Genomic DNA, 25,761 nt, shown 5'->3' with positions numbered 1-25,761 from the left:
ACGACGTCCATCAAGCCTGCGACGCTGAAAACCCGCGTGAAGCTCAGTGTGTTCATATCAGCTGCTGAAGTGATCAATAACATGTCCCTCAGGACTCTCTGAGCTCAGCTTGTCTCTTACGATCAGGACCTTTAGATTCTGATCGCCTCGTCGTCGTCATGTTCCACGTCTCGTTGCTGTTCACCTGCCCTCCCTTCAAATCACGTTTAAAGTCCGTTTTTATCTCGTCTTTGTCCCCACATGAGGTCAAACTGAGTCCATTTGTTCAGGCCGTAAAACGTCTCGTGTCTCCAGTGCTGCCGATGTGGACCGGAAAGACAGGTTAGTGACTCCATGTGATCACAAGTCCCGCTTCTGTCTTTTGCTTGGACAGTTTCTGCTCAGTTCGGCTCAGTTCAGGTTTTGGCTGAGCTCTCGGGTCTTCAGGGCTCCGAGCTGACGTCTGAATCCTGACCCCCCTGTGACCTCTGCATGGGGGAGGCAGCTCCTCACCCAGTGACAGCAGCCTGATGGCGGGTGGGAGGAGAAACAAATCCTGAACCCACCACTCCCTGTGAGGAACCTGTCAGGGGAGTCATGGACTCGACCTCCTCCCTCTCTGTGGACGCGTTTACAGAACTGATCCTCTCTGGTCTAACTGAGCAGTGAAGCTAACTGCTAACTGTGAGGGTGGACCAACTGCTTCCAGGCCACCGTAGTGCTGGGACTGAATGCTGCTGGGAGAGTCCACCATGTGACAGATCAGCATGCTGACCAGGACGTGAGGTCCCGTCGGTCTGAGCAGGAAATGTGGTGGACTCTACAGGTGAGTGTAAAGCTTAAAGCGAGAGTCGTTTCTCAGGTTCCAACCAGCACAATATGATATTATTTAAACGTTATTAAAAACAACAAACCGTTCACAGGATCCTCCAGTGGTTTGGTCTGGACCAACATCACGACAGACAGCAGAGGACACAGGTGTGACCTGGGTGCTACGATAATACACCCTGCGCTCTGTGATTGGCCCCAAAGAGAGACACAACAACATGTTTCACAAGTGATGACTGACAGCTGACGCTTCAGCCGCAAACACACTAATTCTGTCAGAATCCAAACACGTCAAGGAGTCCACACGTGTGCTGGACTTTGGTTCTCAAAGTGGGGTCTGACCTTCCCACGTGGACCTCCTCGGCCGACATGCATGACCTCCAAGTGCTCTACTTGTCTTGCAATGTTTCCATACATTAATTGTTTGCTTTGTCAAACTGGTGAAACTGGTGAGAAATGTGGTCCCACTGAGCCAGAGGCCAAAGTGACTCCTTCACAGAGTTTGTTCAGTCCAACCAACAGTCCAAAGCTCAACATGATCACAAACACATTCAGAGGATTCAAACCATTCAGAGGAAACACTGAACACATCATCAATACAGCTGATCAGCTATTGATTAATGGGCTGATGGCTTCAGCTGTGCTGCTGTAAACTCTTCAATTTAGATCAAAAAAAGAAGTAGAAGAAGAAAACGATTTGAAGCTGTGATCTTGCTTTAGTTCAGTTTTACTTCCTGCTGCTTTGACGTGTCATCACAGATTTAATCTGATTCTAATCTGCGTGTTCGTCACGTTCAGCTGCTGGTCGCTTCTCGTCTTTCTTCTTTGAGCTCAGGTTGGAAACCAGCGAAGCTCCAACACTGAAACGGTCTCTGTCTCCCCCTGCTGGTTCCACCATCGAACTACAACCAACATTCATTTCAGTTCAAACTGAGCGATGGTGATGGAGGTGAAGCTCCACCTGAGTGTGAGTCTGCAAAAGAACATTTTGATTTGGCTGAAGTCAACTTTAAAGCACTTTAGGTGTAATTATTTACATTTGGACCCAAACTCATTTAACTGAATCAGCTGAAGCCACGAGAGACTCTCATAAACACTTCCTGTTAAAACACACACACACACACACACACACACACACAGTGATTTCCTGTCAGTGTTGAGGGGAGGAGCATCACTGATCATGTGACTCAGGCTCCTGAGAACAGCAAGGAGACCTGAAAGTGAAAGAGTTCAGTTGATTCAGACTCCATTTTGAGTGAACGCAGCAGAGAAGAAGAAGAAGAAGAAGGAAACTGCAGTCTGAGGCAGGTGAGTGTTAATACAACATTTAAATGATTCACCTGTCAAAGTCTCTGAGTGTCTTTTTGTCCCTCTGGACTGTAGAGGAAAGACATGAAGTCAACAGTTTGAGTCGTCTGTGGACACAAAAGACGTGACAAAACAACAAAACACACACACAAGAAACCAGAAGGGACCGAGTGAAGCTTTTAGACTGAATACTGTGTGTGTGTGTGTGTGTGTGTGTGTGTGTGTGTGTGTGTGTGTGTGTGTGTGTGTCTTACACAGGTAAGCAGCCCTGAAAGTGAAAGAGTTCAGTCAGTTCAGACTCCATTTTGAGTGAACGCAGCAGAGAAGAAGAAGAAGAAGGAAACTGCAGTCTGAGGCAGGTGAGTGTTAATACATCATTCTGGACTGGAAATTCAAGAACTCGTGTGTATGCATGTGTGCGTGAGCGAGTGTTTGTGTGTGTGTGAGTGTGTTACTTCCACTCTCTCTGTCTTGCATGTGACTCCTGAACAAACTGGTTTAAATCTCTCACGAAATGTCCGTGCGTCAGGTGACCAACAAGGTGAGGACAGGAGTGTGTGCAGGGTCAGGAGAGGGTTCAGGTCTTGTCCTGGCTTCTCCGGTTGTCGGCGCTAACGACACTCGGCTACGCCAGTCGTAGGTCACCAAAGTCAATATTGAGTCTGTGTGTAATTTGACAAAAACCATGTCGGACTCCGTAGTATTCTCTGGTCCCCTCCCGAACCTGACCAGCGATGACATGTTTAGCCACATGTCATCGCTCCGTCGCTGGCTGTCACGGTGGTGTCCCGAAAACAACGTGGCCAGTTTTATTAGTTGTTGTGTTTATTGTTAGAGTTCCTGTCTGAGTTTTCTGACTTCTTATCTAGTTTAGTGCTCAGTACAGATAAAGTCATTATAGTGGGTGACTTTAACATTCATATGGATGTTGACTCTGACAGTCTTAAGTCAGCCTTTAACCTTTAACTCAAGTCAAGTCAAGTCAAGTCAACTTTATTTGTACAGCCCATTTTTACAAGCAGTTTGTCTCAAAGGGCTTAACATAACATCAGCAACATCCTCTGCCCTTCGACCCTCACATCGACTGAGGAAAAACTCCCAGAAAAACCTTTAACAGGAAAAAATGGAAGAAACCTCAGGGTGAGCAACAGAGGAGGGATCCCTCACCCAGGACGGGCAGACGTGCAATGGATGTTGTACAGGCAGGTAAGCAATTTGCAACATGAGAAATGACATTACTAAAAAGATAAGCAAAACAAAATCTCAACTGTTTAGTTTCACTTTTTGCGACCACCTCAATATGATTTTAACATTTCACAAGTTATAAGAAAATTATAGTAATGAAAATTATAATGAACTGCTGTAACATTCATGTATTCTTTTTTTTATGTGATGTTGAGAATCACTATCCTATCAGTTCGATTTCGGCCCGTAGGGAGAACCACCCCGCCCATAGTCGGTACATAGAGGAATGACAGGCAGATGTCAACAATACACATTGGGTTGGTCATAGAGCCGGCTACAGTTCAACTTGAAGATCTGGATGGAGAGATACCTGCAGAAAGATACAGAGAGAGAGAGAGAGAGAGGGAGGGAGAGACACAAGACTACGAGGAGCACTGGACACACAGTTAGTGACATAAAATAATGAACTGCATGTTAATCTGACGAGGGGAGAGGATAGAAGAGGAGAAGGAGGAGGGGAAACTGCTTGGTGGATCATGTTTGTGTCCCCCGGCAGCATAGGCCTATAGCAGCTTAGCTATGATAGAGATTTAAAGATTAACAGTTAGTCAGACCTATTCTACCTGTGGCTATATATCATGAGGTGAGTGAAACTATGCCTACCAGCCCTACACACTTTATTTGGTGCTAACTATATGCTTTACTAAACAGAAAGGTTTTAAGTTTAGTCTTAAAAGTGGAGGTGGTGTCTGCCTGTCGAACCCAGATTGGCAACTGGTTCCACAGCAGGGGTGCCTGATAGCTAAAGGCTCGTCCTCCCGTTCTACTTTTATAAATTCTGGGAACTGTAAGTAAACCTGCACTCTGTGATCTGAGTGATCTATTGGGAATATATGGGACTATTAGATCCTGCAGGTATGATGGGGCGAGTCCATTTAAGTAAGTAGGAGAATTTTAAAGTCTATTCTGAATTTTACCGGAAGCCAGTGAAGAGAAGCTAAGATGGGGGAGATATGATCCCTTTTACTGATTCCTGTTAAAACTCTAGCTGCTGCATTCTGGATCAGCTGCAGGTTATTAATAGAGTAATTTGGACATCCTGACAATAGTGAGTTGCAGTAGTCCAGCCTAGAAGTAACAAAAGCATGAACAAGTTTTTCAGCATCACTCTGAGAGAGGACACTGGTTCTCACCTATGGCCTAGAAACTAAGAACCTGTTAGTTGTCCCTAAAAACCCTCTGCTTTCAGACCATTAGCTGGCTGATGTGCCCTTGAGCAAGGCACTTAACCCCCAATATGCTCCCCAGGCTCTTGATGCAGCCCACTGCTCCTGTGTTTCACTGCATGTTGCATGTGTGTGTGTTTCACTCAGTGATGGGTTAAATGCAGAGAAATCATTTCCCAGCTTGGGATTAATAAAGTAACTTAAATTCACTTCTAACTTTTGAGCTAATTGTAACAGACTTTACAGCACACAACAAAAAGGTCTACTACACCAGATGCCTCTCTGAAGATAGTGTAGACAGATTTAGGGATGCAATCCCATCACAGCTCCCCTCAGCACCAGGTACCAGTACAGCAGACCGTACTGATTTAAACGTTACTCCTGGAGATATTGATTCTTTTGTCAACAACACTGCAGCCACGTTGCACACAGTTTTAGATATGGTTGCTCCACAGAGAAAGAAGGTTACAAATCATAGGAGGCGAGCTCCTTGGTATAATTCAAATATACGAACACTGACCATTGAACTCACATTTTTATGAGTTGAGATTTTGTTTTGCTTATCTTTTTAGTAATGTCATTTCTCATGTTGTTGACTGCTTTCCTGCCTGTACAACATCCATTGCACGTCTGCCCGTCCTGGGTGAGGGATCCCTCCTCTGTTGCTCACCCTGAGGTTTCTTCCATTTTTTCCTGTTAAAGGTTTTTCTGGGAGTTTTTCCTCAGTCGATGTGAGGGTCGAAGGGCAGAGGATGTTGCTGATGTTATGTTAAGCCCTTTGAGACAAACTGCTTGTAAAAATGGGCTGTACAAATAAAGTTGACTTGTCTTGTCTTGTGATGTCACCTCAGACTCTTGAACAAACCTGTTCGTCTTTATTCCTGTGTTGTCAGCTCAGTGTTGATGTTTTTCCTCTCAGACTGACCTCAGATCAGAAGATGAGTGGTTTTGTGGAGGAAGAGGAGGACAGAGCAGAGTCTCCAGTGTCCAGCTGTCTCTCTATGAAGAGTGACTGGTCCAAAGGACGTCCTCCAGACCTCAGTGATGAACCTGGACCCTCAGACACAAAGTAAGAGAACTGAACTCGTTTCATCTTCAGTTTGCTTTGGTGTTTTGGTGATTTTGTGTTTGCGTGTTAAAATTTCTAAACTAAACTTTGTGACTCATCAAATCATTTGTTCATCTTCCTGTGAGTCAGCTGGAATCTCAGAGGACGAATACAAACTTTAACCCTCTTAGTTATGGACAGCAGCAGAAATGACTTTGTCATCAGAGAATTTATGAAGGATTCACATGATGTGAATGAAAACATGTTGGTGTTCACAGAGTTCAGTCCATCAGACAGAGAGACGAGTCTCCAGTGTCCAGCTGTCTCTCTATGAAGAGTGACTGGTCCAAAGGACGTCCTCCAGACCTCAGTGATGAACCTGGACCCTCAGACACAAAGTAAGAGTTTTTACTCTAAGCTGACCTGATGAAGATGATGCATTGAGGATGAAGACAAAATGTCCTTCATAATGCAGACCTGTTAGTTCAGATCCTGTTTCAGACTCAGCTGGATCTCAGTCTGGGTTTTACCAAACTCAGTCCAAAATCTGAAAGAATCTGCTTCACATGTGTTGTTATTTTCTCATGTTTGTCCTCAGATGTTTGGCTGGTTTGGCTTCTCCTCTGATCAGATTATGATGTGATGCTTCTTCACTCACTTCATATTTTATTGTGAAAAACTTTTGTAGAAAATCTTTGCTCCTTGTGATTCTGTGTTGATGTTCAGTTTGCTCTTTAAAGGAGACGTGCTAACATTCAGAGTTTAAAACATTAAAAAACTGAACTAACATCATCGACAGAGTTGATGTTATGTAAGAGACGTCTCCGTGTCTCCTACTGAAGTTAGCATGCTAACCAGCTAGCTCTGTAATACCACTTTGTACCTCTAGAGGTCCCCGTAGTTTCAGCTTCAGTTTTGCTAAATCTTTTTATTTTTCAACAATAACCATCAGCTCATTTTAGTTCTAACAACTTGTCTTCACAGACGCCAGAAGATGAGCTGTTTTCTGTGTCAGGACGTCCTGAAGGATCCAGTCTCTGCCAGCTGTGGACACTGGTTCTGCAGACAGTGTAGCAGCTCATACTGGGACCAGTCTGGTTCACCTGCAGACTCGTCCTGTCCCCAGTGTGGACACAGATCCAGGACAGGATGTGGACAGCAGAAGGCCAGTCAGAGCAGCTCTGTCCAAAGTAAGACTGTCCATCTGCTCATGTATCACGTCTGAAAACACGGCTTGTTGTTTGACTGCATTTGTTGTGCAGCCATTTAAGATCTTTGTAGACATCAAGTCCGCCTTTTGCTCGACTTCCTGTCGCTCTGCTTGGCGGCTAAGGTTAGCACACTTGGCTCTGTGTTTGGTGTAAACTGTCTTCCTCACTGCCACTGTTAGAAGGAAGACAGACAGGTGTTGGACCAGTGCAGAGCAGCCTGTCTGCTGCACCGTCAGCTCGGGGAAAACCGCCGCCGTCCAACACGCCGAGTGATTTGTTTCAGTTGTTTAATGCTGCAGTGTTGGTCAGCAGGTCTCCTTTGTTGCTGCTCATCGCTGCTCAGTTAAAGTTAGTCTGTGAGTGATGGAGCACAAACTGCTCACGTTGGTCTCACAAAGTCCTCATTCAGTCACTGAATGGATGAAGCAGAAGAAAACTCCAGCGTGTGCACACTGTAGGCTGTCCAGGTGCTGCTGACTTCTTCCTGTTTCATCCCGTCAGCGTCGTGTTATTGACTAACGTTTAGAAACTCGACTGTTGAGTTTGTGAATCCCTCATGAATTGTTCAGCTGAACCTGAATTAGATTTTGGACATCCTGCTGCTAACAAAAGTCAGCTGGTCAGCTCCAGTTTTCAGCACATGTTGTGATGGTGACAACATCACAGCTTGTGATTCTGCTGGACTTCATCACCTTCACACGTTTCTGTGTTTTCTCTTCTCCTTCAGCAGATCCTGGTCTGCAGGAGGTGACAGAAGAACATAAACTCAGTCTGAAGACGAGATGTGAGCGTGTGACTGAAGGAAGTGAAACAGGAAGTGGGACCCTCCTCAACAGGATCTACACTGAGCTCTACATCACAGAGGGTCAGAGTGAAGACGTTGATACCCAACATGAGGTCAGGCAGCTTGAGACGACTTCCAAGATGAAGACCCTCCATGAGACTCCGATCAGGTGCCAGGACATCTTTAAAGCCTCACCTGAACAACAGACCATCAGAGTCGTTCTGACCAACGGCGTCGCTGGTGTTGGAAAAACCTTCTCAGTGCAGAAGTTCACTCTGGACTGGGCGGAGGGCCTGGAAAACCAGGATGTCAGTCTGGTGGTTCTGCTGTCGTTCAGGGAGCTGAACTTGATCAGAGATGAGCAGCACAGTCTTCTCACGCTGCTCCATGTTTTCCATCCAGCATTACAGAAGCTCACAGCAGAGCAGCTGGCTGTCTGTAAACTTCTGTTCATCTTTGATGGCCTGGATGAAAGCAGACTTTCACTGGATTTCAAGAACATTGAGGTTGTGTCTGATGTCGGACAGAAGTCATCAGTCAACGTGCTGCTGGCAAACCTCATCGAGGGGAATCTGCTTCCCTCGGCCCTCGTCTGGATAACGTCCAGACCCGCAGCGGCCAATCAGATCCCTCCTTCACGTGTTGACAGGGTGACAGAAGTACGAGGTTTCACTGACGAGCAGAAGGAGGAGTACTTCAGGAGGAGGTTCAGTGATGAAGATCTGTCCAGCAGAATCATCTCACACATCAAGACATCCAGGAGCCTCCACATCATGTGTCAAATCCCAGTCTTCTGCTGGATCACGGCTACAGTTCTGGAGGACATGTTGACTACAGACCAGAGAGGAGAGCTGCCCAAGACCCTGACTGACTTGTACTCACACTTCCTGCTGGTCCAGACAAAGAGGAAGAAGCAGAAGTATGATGAAGGACATGAGACGAGCCCACAGGAGCTGATGGAGGCTGACAGAGAGGTTCTTCTGAAGCTGGGCAGGCTGGCGTTTGAACATCTGGAGACAGGAAACATCATGTTCTACCAAGAAGACCTGGAGCGATGTGGTCTGGATGCCAAGAAGGCCTTGGTGTACTCAGGAGTTTGTACAGAGATCTTCAGAAGAGAGCGTGTGATCTTCCAGAAAACAGTCTACTGCTTTGTTCATCTGAGCATTCAGGAGTTTCTGGCTGCAGTCTACATGTTCCACTGTTACACCAACAGGAACACACAGGTTCTGGAGCCTTTCCTGGGGAAAAAACATGCCGATTCAACCCTGGATGTCTTCTTGATGGGAGCAATGATAAAATCCCTTAAAAGTGAAAATGGCCATCTGGACCTGTTTGTTCGCTTCCTTCATGGCCTTTCTCTGAAGTCCAACCAGAGACTCTTAGGAGGCCTGCTGGGTCAGACAGACAGCAGTCCAGAAGCCATCCAGAGAGCCATCACCAACCTGAAGGAGAAGAACACAGATAACATCTCTCCTGACAGAAGCATCAACATCTTCCACTGTCTGATGGAGATGAACGACCACTCAGTGCATCAGGACATCCAAGAGTTTCTGAAGTCAGAGAACAAACTGAAGAAGAAGCTCTCTCTGATCCACTGCTCAGCTCTGGCCTACATGCTGCAGATGTCAGAGGAGGTTCTGGATGAGTTGGACCTGAGGAAGTACAAAGCATCAGATAAAGGACGACTGAGACTGATTCCAGCTGTGAGGAACTGCAGGAAGGCTGTGTAAGTCCAGATGTGATTAACATTATGAATCAGTGTAGATCAGTAGTTCAGTTCTTCAGATGTAAAAGATGTGTTTCCATTAGTTTGAAGTTGTGTCAGTGGTTCACTTATACAGCAGGGTCACCACTGGAACTATGGACAGCCGTTCACAAGAATTTGTTATGGTCACATGACATATGATCAAAACATCAAGCAGCTGACATCACACAACACATCACTTAGCAAGCCAGCTAACCGGACTCACTGGTCCAACAGGAAGAAGTCCGGCTCAGCGTCTGTCTGTGCAGCCTATCATTTCATCAAAATGTGCTCATACTGCAAACACACATGGGCTGTGACTAATCACTGGAAAACAGTCAGTCACAGACTGTGATTTCCCAAACTGAACAAACTGCTCACATATAAACACTGAACTGTCCTGCCAGCTCAGTCTGCTTTAGCTACCAGCTAAAAAGCAATCATCAATCAATCATTTCAATTCAAGTCGTGAAGACTCTTTTTTTGTGGACTTCCTGTTGCGGTAAGCGTCCTACGTCATTTCCTGTTGTTGTGTGTTAGTGGGGGTACGAGGAGCTCCGTCTGCGCTTTAATTAAAGATCGCTTAGGTTGTTCTAATATTCGCTGTAGCGAGTAATTTCACACTGTTACCCTGATCGTCTGTTCTAGTCATAGACTTCATCACTCACTTTACTAATTTGACGCTAATCTTATAACCGATTAGCATTTGCCAAATTCCGCTAAGCTAGCTTAGCCTGTTCATTAGCGATGGCTTCTCTGTCTCCCTCTCGCTCTCCTGCTCTCTCCTGCTTGGTGTGTCAAATGTTTAGTTATTCCTCTGCCTCCTTTAGTGAAAGTGGTAAATGTAATAAGTGTAGTTTACTTGTAGCGCTGGAGGCGAGGCTTAGTGAATTAGAAGCACGGCTCCGCACCATGGAAACAAAGTCTCTAGCTACTGTTGTTAGTCAGCCCCCATTAGCCGGTGCGGACCGATCTAGTGTAGCTCGTAGCCTGCCCCCGGTAGCTCCCGAGCAGCCGGGAAACCAGGGAGGCTGGGTGACTGTACGGAGGAAGCATAGTCCTAAGCACAAGCCCACGGTTCACCCCCAACCTCTTCACGTTTCCAACAAGTTCTCCCCACTCAGCGACACACCCGCTGAGAAACCAACTCTGGTGATTGGCAGCTCTGTAGTCAGAAACGTGAAGTTAGCGACACCAGCGACCATAGTCAAATGCGTTCCTGGGGCCAGAGCGGGCATGTCATCATTCAATCGCTGGCTGTCGAGGTGGTGTCCAGCAAACAATGTGGGCTTTGTAGATAATTGGCAGACATTTTGGGGAAGACCTGGTCTCATTAGGAGAGACGGCATTCATCCCACTTTGGACCAAAACCAAAACCCTGACAACCCAGAGTTGAGACCAGGAGGCAGAGTTGCAGTCCTACACGCCTCTCTGCGCTTCCATTACAGTTACCCACCCAATATCCCATAGAGACTGTGTCTGTCCCCCGACCACTTAAATTAATTGAACCAAATTCAAAAAGAGGAGTTATACTTAAAAATCTAATAAAGATCAACACCAACACCTCCACAGCTACAACAAATAGGAGAATTAAATGTGGACTGTTAAATATTAGATCTCTCTCATCTAAAGCTGTACTAGTGAATGAGTTAATATTGGACAATAATATAGATTTATTTTGCTTAACCGAAACCTGGCTTCACCCAGAAGAATATGTCAGCTTAAATGAATCCACTCCTCAAAGTCATATTAATACTCACATTCCTCGAGACACCGGCCGAGGAGGTGGAGTTGCCGCCATTTTCGACCCAAACCTATCATTCAGTCCAAAGCCCAAAGTCAACTACCATTCCTACCATTCATTGGTTACAATCCACGGATGGAGGTGTCTCCCTCAGAAAGTTCTGAACTTCAGTTTCGATGCCAGTGTCGCGTGGAGTGGAGTATTGCTCGCTGAGCAGCAGTGCCATAGCGGAGGCCGGTGGTGTGGCTGCAGCTCCTCTGTTTGCTCTCCGTGTGTCAGACATCGCGGCTTCATCTCCCCGAGCCTGTGGGATAGCCACCTGACCCACATCCACTGCCTCTCCCAGTCCAAGCAGTTTTCCATTTGTAGTCATTCTCTGTGTTGGCGTTAGAAAGCTCAGGTGCTTTTGACGAGGGTCCAGCATTGATGCGATCATGGGGCTGGAGGACAGAAAATCATCAGACTGAACCTACGAAATATATGTGGCAGTCAATAATCAGAAAAAATGTTTAAGTAGGCAACACAGATATGAGATATTTGTGTAGGCTAACGCCCAGTCATCACCTTCTATTTATTATGGAAATAATGTGAAGTAAATGGTTTACTTTCATTCGTTTGCTGAGGGAGGACTGCACTTTTGTCTTGAATTCGGTGACTCTGGGCCCGTCTCCTTCTCTGCATATGAGATGGTTGTTGATGAGGCTGAGAGTGACGGAATAAATGTTGGAGATGGAGACATCCTTCTCCCCAGACATGACTGTGGTGGCACACTTCAGAGCTGTCAACACAGGCTGCGTGTCCTCTGTCTGTTAAATATGATTTGAACAAGCGTCCCTGTGATCCTAGTCTCATGTTCTAATCTGTGTAATAGAATGCTGTGATCTACAGTGTCGAAAGCAGCACTGAGATCCCGTAAAACAAGTATGGAGACAAGCCCGCGGTCTGATGCCATGAGGAGGTCATTTGTGACTTTAACCAGTGCTGTTTCTGTGCTGTGATGGGCTCTGAAACCAGACTGAAACATCTCAAAGAGACTGTTCCTGTGTAGGTGATCAGTTAACCGATTTGCAACCACTCTTTCGAGTATTTTAGATAAGAACGGGAGGTTGGATATCGGCCTATAGTTTGCTAAGATGTCTGGGTCAAGTGAAGGTTTTTTAAGTAAAGGTCTAATAACAGCGGTTTTAAACGCTGTGGTACATAACCTGTTGTTAAGGATAAGTTTATCTGATCTAAGAGGGAAACGCCAATCAAGGGAAAGACGTCCTTGAGGAGCTTAGTTGGGATGGGGTCTAAGAGACATGTAGTTGGGTTAGATTTGTTAATGCTGGAGGTCAGCTCGGGGAGGTCTATGGACAGGAACCTGTCCAGAGATGGACTAGGATTAAAAGTGGTCTCTAAAGATGTCAATATATTGGCTATTGTGGGGAAATCTTTATTGATTTTTTCTCTAATGTTATTGATTTTATTGGTGAAGAAACTCATGAAGTCTTCACTACTAAGAGCTGCAGGAATACAAGGTTCAACAGAGCTGTGACTCTTGGTCAGCCTGGCTACAGTGTTAAAGAGAAAACGTGGGTTGTTCTTGTTTTGCTCTATTAATGTTGAATAATAGGCAGTTCTGGCTTCACGAAGGGCCTTTTTGTATGTCAATAGACTGTCTTTCCAGGCTCTCTGGGATTCAGCTGATTTGGAGGAGTACCACTTCCTCTCCATCCATCTTGATGTTTGTTTAAGTGTTCGTATATTTGAATTATACCAAGGAGCTCGCCTCCTATGATGTTTAATCTTTCTCTGTGGAGCAACCATATCTAAAACTGTGTGCAACGTGGCTGCAGTGTTGTTGACAAAAGAATCAATATCTCCAGGAGTAACGTTTAAATCAGTACGGTCTGTTGTACTGGTACATGGTGCTGAGGGGAGCTGTGATGGGATTGCATCCCTAAATCTGTCTACACTATCTTCAGAGAGGCATCTGGTGTAGTAGACCTTTTTGTTGTGTGCTGTAAAGTCTGTTACAATTAGCTCAAAAGTTAGAAGTGAATTTAAGTTACTTTATTAATCCCAAGCTGGGAAATGATTTCTCTGCATTTAACCCATCACTGAGTGAAACACACATAGCAAGTTTCCATGAGCCTGGTGATGGTGCGCCATGACGGAATTTGGAAAGCTGGGTCAATTAAGTTAATCAGATCTTGAAAACCTTTCCCATCAACAATACTTCTGGGCAGCATATCCGTCTCAATCAATTAGCAGATTCCTTGGGTAATTTTTTCCGCGCGCTGTGCATCGCTGGTCCTCCATGCTAGCACTGAGGTGATGGTCGGTTGAGAGGAGGATTCATTAACCTCAGTAGGATGTACTTTGTTCAAGTGGTACATCATTGGGGTCGTTGTCATGTTGTACTTGTACACAGAATCGCAGTGTTTGCAGATGGTTTCATCATTTCTTCGCTCGAAACGGTCCCACACAACACTTCGTCTTGATCTCTTCATGTTTAGCCTAGTTTTGACTTCTACGGCACCTTGCTGAGTATTAATTTTTCCCTGTCTCTCCCCGCTGGTAAAATGTAAACACCCACAGAGCCATTACTGTCACTGCATTGCATCAACAAACACACAGGACAGGTCGATCAAACTTTCATGTGATCGACGTAATTCTTAATGATCAATCATCAATCTTCGATTAATCGTGCCCATCCCTCGTGTTGACATCTGGGTGACGTCTGTAGAAGGCTGACATGATCCACAATAACACAGTGAAGCTCATTGATGAGGACACAGTAATGTTGAGCTGCACATTTCAAACCTGAACACGTCTGACTGGATTATAAAACGATTTTTATCTTCATCATTTGTTATTTTTTCAGACTGAGGTGGTGCAGTCTGTCAGAGATCAGCTGTGCTTCTCTGGCCTCAGCTCTGAAGTCCAACCCCTCCCATCTGAGACACCTGGACCTGAGTTACAACAACCTGCAGGACTCAGGAGTGGAGCTGCTGTCTGCTGGACTGGAGAGTCCACACTGTAGACTGGAGACTCTGGGGTCAGACACCATCTTTGCTTCTGTGCTGACATTAATATGAAGTGAAAGTTGTGGTGACACTAAGCTGCAGACATCAGGCTGATATTCTACTGATCCACACTGAGTCTCTTCATGCTAAAGTCTGCTTTCTTCTTCTGTGGCTTAGTCCACAGACTGTCAGAACAACAATAAAATTGAGATTATTTGTTTATTTATTTATTTAGTTTACGTATTTTTCATCATCACTTATCTAACAAGACAGACTGACAGCTGAATTAAAGTCAAGTGTTTCAAAGGCTCAGAGTGAATTGTTCAGTGTAGATTTTCATGGTCAAATTAAGATTTTAAAAGTGGACAACATGAATATCAGACAATAACAAATATGTTCAGTATTTGTTTCTTCACAACATTTTTATGAAACTGTTTGATGTTTATCCCCACTTTAGTGTTTCATTTTCAAGTTTCATCATTTATTCAGATTACAGAGCTGCAGGTTGTCAGAGATCAGCTGTGCTTCTCTGGCCTCAGCTCTGAAGTCCAACCCCTCCCATCTGAGAGAGCTGGACCTGAGTTACAACAACCTGCAGGACTCAGGAGTGGAGCTGCTGTCTGCTGGACTGGAGAGTCCACACTGTAGACTGGAGACTCTGAGGTCAGACACCATCTTTGCTTCTGTGCTGACATTAATATGAAGTGAAAGTTGTGGTGACACTAAGCTGCAGACATCAGGCTGATATTCTACTGATCCACACTGAGTCTCTTCATGCTAAAGTCTGCTTTCTTCTTCTGTGGTTTAGTCCACAGACTGTCTATAAAATTGAGCTTATTTGTTTATTTATGTATTTAGTTTACTTATTTTTTATCATCACTTATCTAACAAGACAGACTGACAGCTGAATTAAAGTCAAGTGTTTCAAAGGCTCAGAGTGAATTGTTCAGTGTAGATTTTCATGGTCAAATTAAGATTTTAAAAGTGGACAACATGAATATCAGACAATAACAAATATGTTCAGTATTTGTTTCTTCACAACATTTTTATGAAACTGTTTGATGTTTATCCCCACTTAAGTGTTTAATTTTAAAGTTTCATCGTTTTTTCAGACTGGACTGGTGCAGTCTGTCAGAGATCAGCTGTGCTTCTCTGGTCTCAGCGCTGAAGTCCAACCCCTCCCATCTGAGACACCTGGACCTGAGCCACAACAAGCTGCAGGACTCAGGAGTGAAGCTGCTGTCTGCTGGACTGGAGAGTCCACACTGTAGACTGGAGACTCTGAGGTCAGACACCATCTTTGCTTCTGTGCTGACATTAATATGAAGTGAAAGTTGTGGTGACACTAAGCTGCAGACATCAGGCTGATATTCTACTGATCCACACTGAGTCTCTTCATGCTAAAGTCTGCTTTCTTCTTCTGTGGTTTAGTCCACAGACTGTCACAGAGCAAAGCTGAGCTCCACATTTAAAGTCTTAATTTGACAACAAATATCTGCAGTGGATAATTCAGTGTCAACCTCTGAAACACTTGATTTTATCTTAATTTATCTTGTCACATTATCTTGTTAAATCAGTCAATAAATAAATAAATCAGCTTCATTTTATCTATCAGACAACAACAAACAAATTCAGTATTTATTTTTCACAACATTTTATTCAAACTTGTTGATGTTTATCCTGACTGAACTGCTTAATTGTAAAATTTCATTATTTGTTCTTTATTCAGACTGAGAGGCTGCAGTCTGTCAGAGATCAGCTGTGCTCCTCTGGCCTCAGCTCTGAAGTCCAACCCCTCCCATCTGAGAGAGCTGGACCTGAGTGACAACAAGCTGCAGGACTCAGGAGTGGAGCTGCTGTGTGCTGGACTGGAGAGTCCACACTGTAGACTGGAGACTCTGAGGTCAGACACCATCTTTGCTTCTGTGCTGACATTAATATGAAGTGAAAGTTGTGGTGACACTAAGCTGCAGACATCAGGCTGATATTCTACTGATCCACACTGAGTCTCTTCATGCTAAAGTCTGCTTTCTTCTTCTGTGGTTTAGTCCACAAACTGTCTATAGAATTGAGCTTATTCATTTATTTATTTATTTGGTTTACTTATTTTTACATATTATTATTTTTACTTATCATCACTTATCTAACAAGACAGACTGACAGCTGAATTAAAGTCAAGTGTTTCAAAGGCTCAGAGTGAATTGTTCAGTGTAGATTTTCATGGTCAAATTAAGATTTTAAAAGTGGACAACATGAATATCAGACAATAACAAATATGTTCAGTATTTGTTTCTTCACAACATTTTTATGAAACTGTTTGATGTTTATCCCCACTTTAGTGTTTCATTTTCAAGTTTCATCATTTATTCAGATTACAGAGCTGCAGTCTGTCAGAGATCAGCTGTGCTCCTCTGGCCTCAGCTCTAAAGTCCAACTCCTCCCATCTGAGACTCCTGGAGCTGAGCCACAACAAGCTGCAGGACTCAGAAGTGAAGCTGCTGCATAAACTGAAGAAGAGTCCACACTGCAGACTGGAGACTCTGAGGTCAGTACAGGGTTGAAGTCGGTTCCTGCTGGTTTCAGCCGTCTTGTACTAAACACATTTAGTATCACAGCAAAGATCTTGTGTTTCCTGATGACGGGCTTCAGGACTGGACAGACAGACAGACAGACAACAGTCAGCCAATCAGATGAGCCACAAGCTTGTGTGATCATGTGACTGAGTTGATGTGAAGACGACTGTTGTTGTTGTGTTTGTCTGTACAGGAAGTAAAGCTGGACTACAGCTGACAGCAGTAGAAGACATACTGAGACGTCAGACTGTCCTCCCATCAGATCTGATCTCAGTGTTTGTTCAACAGTAAAGAATTGATCAGTTCATCTTTTGTCACAGTTCTGAGATCAGTCAGACTGAAGCCTGCAAATCACTGGCTCTTATTTCAGAGAACCCTGGTTACCTTTAACTAACTATGTGGTCTGTTTGCAGAGCAGAACCTCTGCTGAAGTCCACCGATCACAGCTGATGATTTGCTGGACATGTAGGACCTTAAACATCATCAGTATGTCTGTCCATTTGTCTTTTGTTTTGTCCACATGTTTTATCACACATTCCATGTTTACAGTGTTGTCAGTTCAAAACTAGATGAAATATTCAAATGTGACTGGGGAAGGGAGAGAGGCAGGGGTGGGGGGGGGAGAGGCGGGGGTGGCGGGGAGGGGGAGAGAGGCAGAGGGGGTGGGGTGTGAGAGAAGGAGCACACAAGCAGAGATGCATAGCAGCAGTAATAATACCAGAAGTATCGAAATGTAGATAATGACAATGACAGTGAAGTATACAGAAGGTATTATGGTGATTTTGATAACAATAGTAGTAACAATAATGGTAGTAGCTGTACTGAGTCGTAACAGATTTAAATCAGATTATGACTAAACACTAGTAATTGCAGTAGGTTTTGAGCAGGACGACAGCAGGACCGCAGCAGGAGGTCCAGTCATGATCGATAGGAATCTGCGGGACAAGAAAGCACAGGGACTCCAGGGAAGAAGTTGAGTTAGTAATATGCATTAATGGGACATGAATGTGTGCAGAAGGAGAGGGAGAGGAAGAAAGAGCTCAGTGCGTCATGGGAGGGCCCCCGGCAGTCTAAGCCTATAGCAGCATAACTAGGGGCCGGTGTCATGTAGGCTCAGAGCAGAGACTCAAAGCCACACCACAGTAAGTTTTAGCTGTGTCCAATTGTTCTGGAAAATCTTCCCTCGATGTCCAGAAGAATCATCAACAGGAGACAGGATTCTGAGCAGCAAAGACTTTAATGCTGGCAAAAAAGGGAAAAACCGTTCACAAAGCACACTAGGTACACATGAAGGGTCTCTCACAGAATGACTGGTGGCTTTACATGATATACCTTAGGGTTTGGACCTTTCCACGCCTATTGTCCATCCCTTTTGCCAACTTTGTTTTATTTACACCAATAGGTTTCTCTTTTTGTCCTGGATTGGGTGGTGACTTTTACACCATTAGGTTTTCTGGGGACTTTCCACTGACCTCATCTTGCACCTGTTTATTCATTATTTTATTATTTTTATGTGCTTCTGTGTACAGGTTACACCGTTGTGTCTTGCACGCGCTCCTTGCGTGCAGATCACACCGTTATGTGCTTCTATGCACAGTTTACACCATTAGTTCTCCTCTCTGGGCTGCCTTCCAGTTTCGGCCTAAGTTTCGGCTGGTAGCAGACACCATTATCTCTAAGCCTCTTTCTGTGCTATTTTTTAAAAATAATTAGTTTATGCAGGATTACAACAAATGTTTTTCCCCAGGTTCACAGCAGTTACAATGAGATTACATTGACAGTGTATAGCTACCATAGACAGTGTTTCACTACCATAAAACAGTTTATATAATTACAGTTTTGCCTTCTATAGTTTACAGGCCCTTAACCAGTTGTATCTTTTAATACAGCTGTATCTTGCATTTCTTTCAATCTTAATGGAAACATAACATGACTACTTCATGCTATCATATTGCAGTGCATACTATAACTTTAGCTCATCACAACTTACATAGAAATTATACCACACCAGCGTAGGCCAGCCCTAACTATAAGCTTTATCAAATAGGAAAGCTTTTAGTCTACTCTTAAATATAGAGAGTGTGTCCGCCTCCCGGACCGAAACCGGAAGATGGTTCCATAGTAGAGGAGCTTGATAACTAAAGGCTCTGGTTCCCAATCTACTTTTGAGGACTCTAGGAACCACAAGTAGCCCTGCATTTTGGGAACGCAAAGTTCTGGTGGGATAATAGGGTACTATTAACTCTTTAAGATAGGATGGTGCCTGACCGTTCAGGGCTTTATAAGTGAGGAGGAGAATTTTAAAATCTATCCTGAATTTTACAGGTAGCCAATGTAGAGAAGCCAGAACAGGAGAAATATGATCTCTCATGCTGGTTCTTGTCAGTAGTCGTGCTGCAGCGTTCTGGATTAGCTGGAGAGTCTTTATGGATTTACTGGGGCAGCCTGATAGAAGGGAGTTACAGTAATCCAGTCTAGAGGTCATGAATGCATGGACTAATTTTTCTGCATCTTTCTGACTCAGGATGTGCCTAATCTTTGCGATATTGCGGAGGTGAAAGAATGCAGTCTTTGAAATATTTGCTATGTGCGAGTTAAAGGACATGTCCTGGTCAAAGATAACTCCTAGATTTCTTACAGTGGAGCTTGAGGCCACGGCTAAGCCATCTGGCAATGCAATATCATTGCATAATTTGTTTCTAAGGTGTTCGGGGCCCAGAACAATAACTTCAGTTTTGTCTGAATTTAGAAGTAGGAAGTTGCTGGTCATCCAGGTTTTTATGTCTTTAAGACATGCCTGAAGCTTGACTAGTTGATTTGTTTCATCTGGTTTCATTGATAAGTACAATTGTGTGTCATCCGCATAACAATGAAAATGTATGGAGTGTTTCCTAATAATATCACCAAAGGGGAGCATATACAGGCTGAATAATATTGGCCCAAGGACAGAACCTTGGGGAACTCCATGACTAACCTTTGTGAGTGTGGACGATGTATCATTAACATGAACAAATTGAAATCGATCTGATAAATAAGACTGAAACCAGCTTAATGCAGTTCCTTTGATGCCAGGTGTTCCAATCTGTGCAGTAATATAGAGTGGTCAATGGTGTCAAATGCAGCACTAAGGTCTAACAGTACAAGGACAGAGATAAATCCCTTGTCTGATGCCAGGAGGAGGTCATTTGTGACTTTGACCAATGCTGTTTCTGTGCTATGATGAGCTCTAAAGCCAGATTGAAAAGTTTCAAATAAGTTATTATTTTGAAGAAAGTCATATAACTGATTGGCGACTGTTCTTTCAAGGATCTTGGAAAGAAATGGAAGGTTAGATATTGGTCTATAGTTGCTTAAAACCTCTGGATCAAGTGTGTGTTTTTTAAGGAGAGGTTTGACTACAGCTATTTTAAAGGACTGGGGTACATAGCCTGTTATCAGGGACAGATTTATCATGTCTAATAGACAGGTGCTAAGTAAGGGTAAAGCTTCTTTGAGAAGTTTGGTAGGGATGGGGTCTAAGAGGCATGTTGTTGGCTTGGATGAATATATGAATGAGTATAGCTGATGGGGATCGATAGGTGAAAAGCAGTCAAGATGAATATCTGTTTCTACTGTTGGTTCTAAGACACTAATGTTTGATGTTACATCAGGATCAGCTGAGGTCAGTAGGTGCTGCATTTTGTCTCTAATGTTTAAGATCTTGTCGTTAAAAAAGGTTATAAAGTCATTGCTGCTGAGGGTCACAGGGATACAAGGCTCGATAGCACTATGGCTCTCTGTCAGCCTGGCTACAGTGCTGAAGAGAAACCTGGGATTATGCTTGTTATCCTCAATTAATTTGGAGTAATAGGCTGCTCTGGCAGTTCGTAGGGCCTTCCTATATGATCTAAGACTGTCTTGCCAGATTGAGCGAGATTCAATAAGTTTGGAGGAACGCCATTTCCTCTCAAGTTTTTGCACATTTTGTTTTAATTTGCGAACCTCTGTATTATACCAGGGTGCAAGTTTCTTTTGCTTTATGAGTTTCTTTTTTAGCGGAGCAACAGAGTCTAAAGTTGTCCTTAATGAGCTTGCAGCACTGTTCACGAAATGGTCGATTTGAGAGGGATTATTGTAATGTTCATTAATATGGAAATATGATACTGAAGTAAATGACAATAGAACTGTTTCTTTAAATTTAGCCACAGCACTATCAGACAGGTATCTAGTGTAGGAGTTTTTTCTTGGTGGTATGAAGTCAAATAGTATAAATTCAAAAGTTATTAAACAATGGTCAGACAGAAGAGGATTTTGTTCAGAGACAGTTAAATGTTCTACATCGATACCATATGTCAGAACAAGGTCAAGAGTGTGATTGAAGCAATGAGTGGGTTCATGTACACACTGACAGAAGCCGATTGAATCTAAGAGAGAGATAAATGCTGCGCGAAGGCTATCATTACTATCGTCCACGTGGATGTTGAAATCACCCATAATAACAACTTTATTAGTTTTAAGGACCAGACTCGATAGGAACTCTGGAAATTCCAGTAAAAATTCAGAGTATGGGCCAGGAGCGCGGTACACTACAACAATGAAAATTGGTTGTATTGTTTTCCAGGTGGGGTGTGAGAGAGTAAGAATAAGGCTTTCGAATGAATGGTAGTTGACTTTGGGCTTTGGACTGAATGATAGGTTTGGGTCGAAAATGGCGGCAACTCCACCTCCTCGGCCGGTGTCTCGAGGAATGTGAGTATTAATATGACTTTGAGGAGTGGATACATTTAAGATGGCATATTCTTCTGGGTGAAGCCAGGTTTCGGTTAAGCAAAATAAATCTATATTATTGTCCAATATTAACTCATTCACTAGTACAGCTTTAGATGAGAGAGATCTAATATTTAACAGTCCACATTTAATTCTCCTATTTGTTGTAGCTGTGGAGGTGTTGGTGTTGATCTTTATTAGATTTTTAAGTATAACTCCTCTTTTTGAATTTGGTTCAATTAATTTAAGTGGTCGGGGGACAGACACAGTCTCTATGGGATATTGGGTGGGTAACTGTAATGGAAGCGCAGAGAGGCGTGTAGGACTGCAACTCTGCCTCCTGGTCTCAACTCTGGGTTGTCAGGGTTTTGGTTTTGGTCCAAAGTGGGATGAATGCCGTCTCTCCTAATGAGACCAGGTCTTCCCCAAAATGTCTGCCAATTATCTACAAAGCCCACATTGTTTGCTGGACACCACCTCGACAGCCAGCGATTGAATGATGACATGCCCGCTCTGGCCCCAGGAACGCATTTGACTGTGGTCGCTGGTGTCGCTAACTTCACGTTTCTGACTACAGAGCTGCCAATCACCAGAGTTGGTTTCTCAGCGGGTGTGTCGCTGAGTGGGGGGAACTTGTTGGAAACGTGAAGAGGTTGGGGGTGAACCGTGGGCTTGTGCTTAGGACTATGCTTCCTCCGTACAGTCACCCAGCCTCCCTGGTTTCCCGGCTGCTCGGGAGCTACCGGGGGCAGGCTACGAGCTACACTAGATCGGTCCGCACCGGCTAATCGGGGCTGACTAACAACAGTAGCTAGAGACTTTGTTTCCATGGTGGGGAGCCGTGCTTCGAATTCACTAAGCCTCGCCTCCAGCGCTACAAGTAAACTACATTTATTACATTTACCACTTTCACTAAAGGAGGCAGAGGAATAACTAAACATTTGACACACCAAGCAGGAGAGAGCAGGAGAGCGAGAGGGAGACAGAGAAGCCATCGCTAATGAACAGGCTAAGCTAGCTTAGCGGAATTTGGCAAATGCTAATCGGTTATAAGATTAGCGTCAAATTAGTAAAGTGAGTGATGAAGTCTATGACTAGAACAGACGATCAGGGTAACAATGTGAAACTACTCGCTACAGCGAATATTAGAACAACCTAAGCGATCTTTAATTAAAGCGCAGACGGAGCTCCTCGTACCCCCACTAACACACAACAACAGGAAATGACGTAGGACGCTTACCGCAACAGGAAGTCCAACTTGCGTTGTGTCCTGTAGTAAAAGCTGCAAGGTCAACAGACTTGATGTCCAAAGCAGGGACGTGCAGAGACCTCTGGTGGGGCAGGGGCTCAGTTACACGCTTTCGATGGGTTCGCTGACCATGTGACGTCAGGAATCGTGGCCGCAAGGTATTTAGGTGTAAAACGTTTTTCCCCCCAAATGTATAACTTTGCATATGATTTAGGAGACATTGTGAAGAACTTAGCTGTTGGAACTCATTTATTTATATAAAAAAAAAAATAATTAAAAAACAAAAAACAAAAAAAAACAGCCCTGTCAAAAGGGCACTTTGAATGTCCATCAGGAAAAGGGCAGGTGCCTGAGCCCCTGTAGCCCCCCTTATCTGCACGTGCCTGGTCCAAAGTGTCTGCAGGTGTGTGAGTTTCTGTCACGCCATGTGAGTTTTTGTTCTGTCTTTTGATTTCTGGTCCATGTGTCGTGTTTCATGTGTGTCTTGTCATGTGTTTCCATGCGTTATGTTCAAGGTTTTTGTCATGTCCTGTTTTATTTTGAAACTGTCCCTTCCCCTGTGTGTCTGTTTCATGTAGCTTTGCTTTTGGCTGTCCTGATTGTGTTTCACCTGTGTTTTGTTATGTTGTCTATTTAGTCCTCGTCTTCCCCATCACTCTTCTGTTCCAAGTTGTCAAGCCATGATTTTCTTGTTTCACCTTGCCAAGATTTGCCACAGTTTTTGTTAATCCTTAGCCACAGTAAGTGTGTGCCTGTTTGAGTGATTTTTGTTCATATTAAAGATTACTCTTTGGGATTCCCACCTCCCAGCCATTTTTGCAATTCAGTTCAGCCCTCTGCATCAGCAACGTTTCTTGACAGCTTCAGCTCAGTGTGTTCACTGCAGAAGCTGAAGGGAAGCTGCTCCACTTGTGGTGTGAACCGGACTGAAGTCCTTGCTGGTCTTCATACTGGATGTGCTGCATCACTGACTGACAGCTGATGGACGGAGTCTCTGTGGACACTGACTGATGACGTCTCTTGTCTTTTTTCTGGTCTCCTCAGGTGGAAGTGGAGTGTGAGTGAGCAGAAAGGTGGTGTTCAGCTGAGTCCTGATGATCCAGAGAGCTTGAAGCAGCAGCAGCTTATGGGTGGAGAGGAGAACTTCATCAGCACCGACTGACGGAGGAATCACAGCAAGTGGAGACGACTCTCAGTTCACACCATCTGTTAACATCCATCCTGGGTGATTCGATCTCAAGCAGATGAGTCCGTTCACACCTGCCCAATGCATCCTAATGCGTCTCCACATGCGTCTCCGGTGACCAGTTGGGATCAGATTGCACTTCCTCACTCTGCATGCAAACAAACGTCACTGGGACAAACAAACTCAGTGTTTTTTACTCAAACATGAAATAATTTAACGCAGAATTTTAACTTCTTTAAGGTAGTCTGGGGTTTGTCTCCATGTCTTTCACTGTGGCAGCTTCTGTTGGTTGCTCTTCATGTTGAATGAATAAATAATTTTATTTTTGGTCACATACATCACGATACATAATACATTTTAACAATTCACATCAAAACCATAAAAAGGAGTAGGCTGAAACACCTGGCTTATTGTAGCCTATCCTGAATTTTTCTTAATTTACCCAGAAAGTCAGCCAGGCAAACATCTTACTAAACGTTATTACATACCAGCATTCTTTTTTCTTTTTTATGTTTACCTTTAAGTTTTAATTATACATTTTCTGGTAATTGTTAATTAACTTACATTTTAAAGATTTTTTGAACTTTAACAAAGAACTGCTTGTTTTAAATTTGTCACTAAGCTCATTCCACAGTTTTATGAAATATATCTGCACTTAACATTAGTTATGGCTTTATGGCTTTCAAAAAAAAAAAAAAAAAAAAAAAGGAAACCTCTTAAATTACGATGCCCATCTTGGAATTTAAATAACTTTTGTAGGCAAAGAGGAAGATTTTTGTTTATAGCACGAAATGATATTTCCAAGGTGTTCAAGTACACAATGTCCCTAGGGTATTTAGGGTATTGGATTCCATGAAAAGCTTAATAGTATGTTCACAATATGAAGCTTTGTTAGTGATTCTTATTGGCCTTTTTTGAAGTTTAAATATTGACTCTGTAATTGTTTTACCAACATTTCCCCAACTTTCTGCACAATATGACATGTATGGTAACACAAGTGATGCATCCAAAATAAACAAACATTTCTTATGTAATACATTCTTAATTCTATTAATTATGCCCATAGCTTTATATTGCTTACTTTTAATATATTCTGTATATGATTTCCAACTAAGCTTATGGTCTATTATAACACCTAAAAACTTTTCATTTAAATATAATTTATTAAAATCAAACCACTTTTATTAAGCAACTTAACTATACTATCAAAACCAGTTTAATTATTGACATAGCGATATTGTTTGAGTCTGTGGATTTTTTATTCTTAAATTTCTAACACATCACTCTCACACACCCCCAAGAAACATGGAACTGTTATTATTGACAGAAATATTAAAGTCTTTTACTTTTCCATCATTTTGTGGAATTGCTTTTGCTAAATTTGGACCCACACTTACAAAAAAGATCATTACATATGTTAACAATCTCCCTAATGTTATCTGTAACTGTAAGAGCCACTTAAAAGTTAACTCATTTGTAATAATAAGTTAGTTAAAAAGGTTAAAATATAGTTAAAGTACTTTCATAAGAATTCATAATTATTGTGTTTTCCAAAATGCATAATTTAGTAACGTTTGAACTTAGAAAAAACCTTTATGTATTTTCGGCTTCCGACAATATTACGTCATTTGCCACTGCTTGCACGTTAAGGTCAGATTGCAGCTAGAGACGTTGGAAGCAACACAGTTTTTTGACCGAGCTATATCGAGTCTAATGTATGTGTATTTTTTGTGTTTTTTAAGTAAACTTTCAAAAAGAAGATTCGGTTTCACTCGCGTTTTTCAATTACTGGTTGTTAGACTGGCAGCAAAAGTGGTACAAGAGGACTCGCACGAAACGGAGAGCCACTACAGTAACTGTACCATCTGTTTTAACAATTAAAAAAAAATTAACAATTAAAACCTTTCTGTTTAGTAAAGCATATAGTTAGCCTCAA

The 25,761-nt window shown here is 43.2% G+C and overlaps 1 protein-coding gene across 19 annotated transcripts; it reads left to right on the top strand.

Annotated features, from left to right (window-relative positions):
- Window positions 1-1,971: 1,971 nt before the first annotated feature.
- LOC124062707 (NACHT, LRR and PYD domains-containing protein 12-like) lies at window positions 1,972-24,859 on the top strand. 19 transcript variants are annotated; one of them, XM_046395565.1, is made up of 13 exons: window positions 1,972-2,115; window positions 2,374-2,474; window positions 5,446-5,595; window positions 5,853-5,972; window positions 6,559-6,764; window positions 7,513-9,298; window positions 13,930-14,103; window positions 14,345-14,351; window positions 14,568-14,734; window positions 15,184-15,357; window positions 15,801-15,974; window positions 16,443-16,616; window positions 23,684-24,859. In XM_046395565.1, the coding sequence occupies exons 3-13, from the start codon at window positions 5,465-5,467 to the stop codon at window positions 23,799-23,801; spliced, it is 3,231 nt and encodes a 1,076-aa protein (XP_046251521.1). In that variant the 5' UTR covers window positions 1,972-2,115; window positions 2,374-2,474; window positions 5,446-5,464; the 3' UTR covers window positions 23,802-24,859. The 19 variants fall into 19 exon arrangements, with proteins under 19 accessions (XP_046251521.1, XP_046251524.1, XP_046251528.1 ...); XM_046395568.1 differs by lacking the exon at window positions 14,345-14,351 and having other exon boundaries at window positions 2,374-2,470; window positions 14,561-14,734; XM_046395572.1 differs by lacking the exon at window positions 14,345-14,351 and having other exon boundaries at window positions 5,446-5,541; window positions 5,919-5,972; window positions 14,561-14,734.
- Window positions 24,860-25,761: the final 902 nt, after the last annotated feature.

This window comes from Scatophagus argus, chromosome 8 (assembly GCF_020382885.2).
Source record: "Scatophagus argus isolate fScaArg1 chromosome 8, fScaArg1.pri, whole genome shotgun sequence".
Taxonomy (NCBI): Eukaryota; Metazoa; Chordata; class Actinopteri; family Scatophagidae; genus Scatophagus; species Scatophagus argus.
Note: the sequence above shows the minus strand (reverse complement) of the source record. Positions and strands in the feature narration are given on the sequence as shown.